General features: G+C 39.0%; 1 protein-coding gene across 1 annotated transcript; it reads left to right on the forward strand.

Annotated features, from left to right (window-relative positions):
- Nucleotides 1-703: 703 nt before the first annotated feature.
- APOPT1 (apoptogenic 1, mitochondrial) lies at nucleotides 704-6,921 on the forward strand (the record flags this gene model as incomplete). Its single annotated transcript, XM_009867298.1, has 4 exons — nucleotides 704-901; nucleotides 1,971-2,034; nucleotides 4,064-4,154; nucleotides 6,674-6,921. Coding segments are annotated over 4 exons (459 nt in total), but the record flags the coding sequence as incomplete, so codon positions are not given.
- Between the last annotated feature and the right edge of the window lie 257 nt (nucleotides 6,922-7,178).

Here is a 7,178-nt window from a genome sequence, read left to right on the forward strand (position 1 = left end):
AAGCCCTCGGTGTTGGGAAAGACCGGGCGGGCCTTACCAGGCCGTGCGGGTGGCGGCTGGGACGCAGGGGAAAGAGCGGTCAGTGAGGGGCTGTGAGAGCCAGCCCGCCCCAAACCCGGCCGGAGAGGATCGTAGAGTCACAGAATGGCCTAGGCTGGAAGGGACCTTAAAGATCATTTAATCCAACCTCCCTGTCATGGGCAGGGACGCCTCTCAACTAGATCAGGCAACACATGGGGACCAAATGGGGCTGCACGAAGAAAGCAGGGATTAGGAAGGTTTACGTGCTCGCTAGTTGCTGCCATCAGGTGTTTTAACAAGGTGGAATATTAATGATTCAAAAATGAAAAAGAAACACCAGAAACACGGAAGTGATTCGTGTCCCTTGGAGAAGAGTTAAAGGTGTCATCTCTCTGTGGTGCGTTTCTGGACGTGTTCCTGTGTGACCCACTCTGGGGGATCCTGCTCTGGGAGGGGGTTGGACAAAATCATCTGAGGACCCTTCCAACCCCTGACATTCTGTGATTCTGTGGAAAGTAAATTTGAGATGTATCAGTTTTCCATCAGGGTAGGTGAATGTGCCTAATTTGTGAACTAGCTATGCTCGCGTGTTTTAAGGTTGTTGGAGTTTGGGAATTTGTTTCAAATTTATTTCAAAAATCCCGCTAAAGTGGTCCCAATGAATTCTGTCTGTATTTCCAAGGGCCTGGGTTTCACCCCCCCCGCACACTCCCGTAACGACTGGATCGGGCCCCCTGACAAGCACTCCAACCTGTGGCCCGTCGTCTTCTACGTGCCCCCCGAGGAGTCGCCCCTGGAGCGGCGGCTGCGAGAGGCCCGTCAGGAATCCCAGGCCTGCGACCAGCGCTTCTGGGCACGGCACAACCGAGCCTTCCGCCAGGTGAGCCCGCTGCAACACCCTCTGCCATTTTGCTCCTGCCTGCCCAAAATCAGGGGGGTGTGGTCTCTGTGAGGTGGGGTTTAGTTCTGCCCACTGTTACTGGCTGGTAATAGATAATAATTTCTTCTAATATGCCAGTGTATTCATGGAAATTACTTTTTTTTGTCATTTGTGTCTTTAAAGTGATGTACAAAACTAAAGAGCCTGAGTATTTTATTGCTGTTAGGTTGTGTATAATTATATTTGCCTTTTCTTTTTCCCGTCTTGTACTGAAAATAGAAGGTTGTAGCCTTGCTCGTGCAAGACCTATCTGTGACTGGAGCAGCTGTTGAAAGTGATTCTGCAGCTCTTCTTGCTCTGGCATAAGTGAGAGAAATTAAGTATAATCTCCAAGGGTAAATGAGTACTCACCTTGTACCCCAACAAGGCTGGAACTGGAGACTTTTCAGCTGTGGTCTGACTTCTTTCCTGATTGCAGCATTGGTTAAAGAGATACTGAATTTTGTTGGAAGTAGAGTGACGGTTCAGTAATTCATGGTCATTTGTGATTATCTTTGATTATCATATCCTCCCAAAACTTGCAAAGATCTTGGGGAAAAAACCCCAAACAACGAATCTTGTTTTTTTAATTGCATAGAACTGCTTTTTGAGTTTTAAAAGCTTAATGTACAAATAATTATTCTTATTCCATCTAATTTCAGTTTTTGAAGGCTGCATGTTTTCTTCTGTTCTCAAGTTTTGTTATACAATACAGCACATGTTCATAGTGGTCTTGTAAACTGAAGGTTCAAATCCTGTCAAACACTGCTGAAGCTCAGCTGTAACTTTACTCCAAAGATATGTTCTAGCATAACACTTCCATCAATTAATTGATGCATGCAGGTAACAGGATCTAAGTGATAAATTTACCAGTTTAGCTAGCTTACTGGATTCAGGAAAATGTTTTGTTGACATTTCTGAGTACAATGAGTATTGCTTATTATTTCAGAGGGTATTAAGCACTGCACTGCTATGTGATAAAAAAAAGGACTGAGTACATCAGATTCTAATGTGGAAAATCATGTTTTAGGAGAAAGAAGAATTTATTTATTCAAGACTGAAAGCCAAGGGTCTGGAAATGAGAGATGAAACAGGTTAGTGAGATCTTTATTTACAGTTTAGGATGCATTCTGAATTCTGTTTAGCTTTGCATTCTGTTAGTTTATGCTCTTTGTGTTCTGTCACAAGTAAATCTTGAGGGTGGGATTTGGAAGTGTTTTCAGGAGCATGGTTAAAAAAAAAAGAGGAGCTCTTCCTAGATGTGCCGGTGGCAGTGAGATAATCTGTTGTGCTGTTCTTCCCCAAATTCCTTCCCCACAGCTGGAGGGAATGTGCTGATATCCTAGCCCAATAATATAATCATTCTGTAGTTTGAGGAGGAAGGGGCTTTTTTCTTTCACACTTCCTAATCCAGTGAGCTCACTGAGCTTAACATACAGAGCATTTGCCGCAAGTACATATTATGGTTGGGTGGATAATTCACACTCTTTGGCTTCAGTTCCACAGTGTGTACAACGAATACAATATTTTTCCTTGAGGAAGAATAAGGCAGTTTCTGAGGAGACAGCAGCTGCTATCTGCCTGTCTCTGCCTGAGCACATTTGCTGTAAAATAGTTGCCTCTCTTGATTCATTATGCAAAACTGAAAGCAAGATGCCTTCATAATATCAGTGAATTGGCCATTGTAGTGAGAAGTTGAACATTTTGTTCATAAAATAGTGATCTGTTGGAGTTCAGTAAAGCATCTGCTCTGATGTTCTGCATATCAGAGTCCATTATTTTTCTCTTCTGTTTGTATCCTAGTGATAGGTGTGTGGTTGAGAAATAATTTTAATTAAGTTCTGTGTTGTTTAGAAAACGCTTCTTTTATGCTGCCATTTTGGTTTTGGTCTAGTTTGGTTTTATACCCTAGAAATAAAAGGAAAAGTAGTAAGCATATACATGCCTTAGAAATTATATTATATTATATGCATATAGTGATTAACTCTGTCCTGTAACAAAGATGTGTGTATATATAAAAATAAGAGTAATAACAATATACATGGACAATTGGAACAAAGCCTGCTTTTTGTATAAGTGATTCTACGATCAGTCCTGCTGATACCAATATTAAGAAACAAATTAAGTATAGATGTTAAGTTGGTGGCCTTTAAACAGACTTAGAGTAAATTTATCCCATAGTGTGTTAATCCATTGTAATCTGTTAGGTTTGTAAAAAATAACAGAACTGATCAATAATTTACATTTCTGTGATCAGTCACGGGAGTTTTAAAATGCAATTTGGAACAGTAACAAGTTGGATGTCACAATTCTATCTCCCTCATCGTATCCGTGTCCTGTGGGACATTCAAATGGGACCCTCCCATTTTAGAAACACTCAAAAGTGCCAGAAAGTTTGTATAGGAATTAATCTGGTAGAGTTGAGAATATTTTCTGATTCTCAGGTTTCTACATCTGTGCTGTAGTGACAGTTTTTTCTTTTGTGTTCTGTGGAGAGAATTCATCCTCTTATATTCTGCTTATAAGAACGTCATATTCAGGTCATCTTTTGCACTTGCTTCTTCACAGAACAATTTCTACTATACTGCTAATAAGTCTGACAACTTGGAACATACACTCTTTGGTATAAGTTACTTGAAGTTTATCAACAGCAACAGAAAGAACATACATCTGAAAATGTCAGTCATAGTATTTATTGACTTGTTTTAAGGGGCAAATTTAAGTTACCAGTGCTCTTACTGGTGCCATTTATACTTCAGCCCTGCAAAAGAGTAATTTTACTCAAAGGATAGATACTCCTAGTTCTATGGACTTTTCACAGAAGTCCACTACTTCCCTAAATAGTCTAAGACCTGATAAACATAATAACTTTTACAAATAATAAGGGCTTAAAAGCTATGCCAGCTTAAAAGCTATGTCAGCTTCAAGATGATCTGTGTTTATAATCTTCTGTGCTCCCTAGATAAGTTTTAAAAAGTTGGAAGATAAAAGCATATTAACTTGTTCAAGGTTATGCAAGAAGCTTGTAGGAGCAAGGAGTCAGGCCTAGCTCTCCTGCATCTGAACCCAGTGTTTTATTCCAAAGAATGATCTTGACAATGTTATGCCAAAACTTATTTTCAGGTCAGAAAGCAACACTGAATGCAGAAGAAATGGCTGACTTTTACAAGGACTTTCTAAGCAAAAATTTTAGAAAGCATATGCAGTATAACAGGTATGTAGAAGATGTTTATGTTGGCTATTACATGTTACAGTCTAAATGAAAAGCATAAGATCAAATTTAAAATGTGAGCATTTTTTTTCTGCAATTAGTAAAGCAGCACATAAAACTATCATTCTGGAAAATTATTTCTGAGACAAGAGCAGGCACTCAACTTCTCTTATGCCATCCATTTTTTCATGTTACAAGTTGAAACTGATAAATATGGGAATAAAACTGTTGACATTTTTATATAACAAGTTCTAGCTGACTATTAAATAAGCACTAGTAAATGTGATTCATCTCAAAGGAAAACTGTTTAATGAGAGTAATATTTAGTATTCCTGGTTTTGTTATTTTGCAAGCATCTAGTAAAAATGAAAGTGATTAGCCTTGAATTTGAGATTTTTTTTGTGTGTGTGGTGAAACATTAGTAAAATGATTGCCTGAACTCAGCCTGTGTAGAACCTCAGCTGCAAGTGGGTGAGCCCACAGCCACTGTGCCTCTTCACAACATCCGCTGCATCGTTTCCGCGTTAACCATTTGTACAACAACTTGATAAACTGGATTTGGGATCTGAAACAACTGAAAAATTACTTGCAAACATACGTTACCCTGCAAGTAGTTGTGCACACTTTAGGTAGAGGCTGGAAATGAGGAGGGAATGGGAAGCTGGAGGAGTATAGTGCTTAATCCAGTTACAGCAGCACTGCCCACTGAACATGAAACCGCACCTTGAGTTTCTTCTCTGTATTGGATTGAAAGGTTATTGAGCTCCAAGGTATCAAGTGTTCCTGGGTTCCTAATGGTGTAATGCCGGTGAGAATTCCACCAGTGCTATAACTGATCTGTAGCAATTGTTTATGGTTCTTTGTACATATTGTACATATACTGTAAGAATAATTCTACTGTTACAAACATTTAAAACAAACACGCACATCTTGTCTTAGCAAGAGGAGGAGGAGGTGGGTTTGGGAAATCTCATCATAAACCTGAGCAACAGCATGAAAAGATGGAAAGTAAAAAATTGTTTTTAATTAGAAGATTGTTGTTGACTGTAAGTGCTGAGTGAGAAAGCAAATAGTTTATCTTGGAACCGATGCCATTGCTATGGTGACCTTGAGACAGTGTCTCCATGGTAAAAGAGTTCAGGCTTTGTGTCTAAACATGACCTTCCTTGTTGTTCCCTTGTAAAATTAGGTAGTGTCAGCTGCATCGTTGTAGTCTCAAAGTGGAACTGCACAGTTGTGAATGCAGTGGAGCTTTTTACAGGCGCTCTGATTTTGAGGGTCACATTTACAAAAGTCTGCATTCAGTTTATGCATTCAGCTGTAAGTCCATTTGCATTGTTGCCAGCTGGTCTGAAAACTGGCTGCTGAAATGATGCAACTTCTAAAATTTAGGTAAAATTGAAGCAATGACTGTGCACAGACACAATGAATATTTAGTTCTGGCTACTTAAACTGAAAATACAGTCTAGTTTAGGGAAAAAAAGTTGGAAGGATATAGGAACTCAGACATGAAAGGCAAAGAGAAACAGCTGCAATGTTAACATGATATTTTGATTTAACATGACATTGGAGAGTGTAGCTCAGTGCTGCTTGTCAGTATGATTTTGGTTACTCTCCTTACTGAGAGGTTAGTATTTCAGGTTCATGTTAGATCTGTACATGCAAAGTTTCCCAAAGAAATGTCAAGAGAAGACCTAAATTCCAGTGTTTAATATTCCCTGCTAATTCTACAGTGAGTGTATTCTATTGCTTCTTGTGCAGCGTTTTACAAAACAGGAGTGGGAGTCTTGTGAGAAACTAGAAAGAAATTATGAAATTAGTTTATAACAGGGGCAGGAATTCGAAGCAAGTTCTCAGAAGTTAAAAAGGCCTGATACAGACTATCCTATGTATATCTTGAATTTGTTCCGAAAAACATTCATGTTTTGTAAAAGCTATTTAAAGATATAAAGACTAACTTTGGCAACATTAAAAGCATCATCTTTAAAAGGTACTGCACTAGAAACATAATGTCTCATATATTGGGTTACACAATTACTCTTTGAAGTGTGATTTTATTTTTTCCCACCTTCAGAGATGACCAGCTATGCCCTTTCCAACACAGGCATCTTTATATGTGCATAAACAAATCTTAATGATAGCACCGCACTGCCAGGACATTCTTCTAGGTAGCCTGACCATCAGCTTTACTTCTGAAATACAAGATATGGTTACAATTATCTTACCTGATTTCAGATACAGCTGGTCATAAAATTACCCATCCCTTAACTTTTTTACCATTAAACTCTGTGGTTGTAGACCTACAGTCCACATGTAATCTCTCCATGGATGGGGATATTCACACAGACATTTTCATAGGTTAACTCTCATTAGGCAGGAAAAGTGTTGCCTCAAGGAACAAAAAATGCAGGTCATCGCTGAACTGTCACTTGTCAAGGCCAATGGATATTTTAATATAATTGTGTACCTTTTTCCTCTTCCTGTTCTGTGTGATGATGATTTTCCTGGCTTTGGAATTCCAGAGATTGGTATAAACGTAACTTTACTATCACATTCCTCATGGGACAAGTAGCACTGGCAAGAACTCTGAGATGGCTTCGGTGGAAAAAGAAAAGTGTTGGAAACTGAGCACAGCTCCGTGAAGAAGGCAACAGTAGCTAGCCTGCTATAAACTTGTACATACTCATGTTCGGAATCTGAGTGACTGATGTAATAATCGCCTGAATCTGTTTGTTAAACTATGTAAATAAAAGTTGCCAATGGTCTTAATATATAATCACTGTGTAGATTTCCTTTACCTTTTATTCCAAGAATATTTAAAGTATTTCCCAAGTGAGCAAATACTAAAAACTGCCTCCAGTTTACATTAAATGGAATGGATCACAACTGTCATGTTTTTTTACCACAGAGTCATAGCTCCTAAATAACATGTGACTCAGTATGTTGTACCTGAACTCAGGTCAGAGAATGATGTCTCCACCAACCACGTCAGTCTGTGAAGACAAAAAATGCCTCATTTTGCAGCAG

The sequence above is a fragment of the Apaloderma vittatum genome, unplaced genomic scaffold, assembly GCF_000703405.1.
Source record: "Apaloderma vittatum isolate BGI_N311 unplaced genomic scaffold, ASM70340v1 scaffold35033, whole genome shotgun sequence".
NCBI lineage: Eukaryota > Metazoa > Chordata > Aves > Trogoniformes > Trogonidae > Apaloderma > Apaloderma vittatum.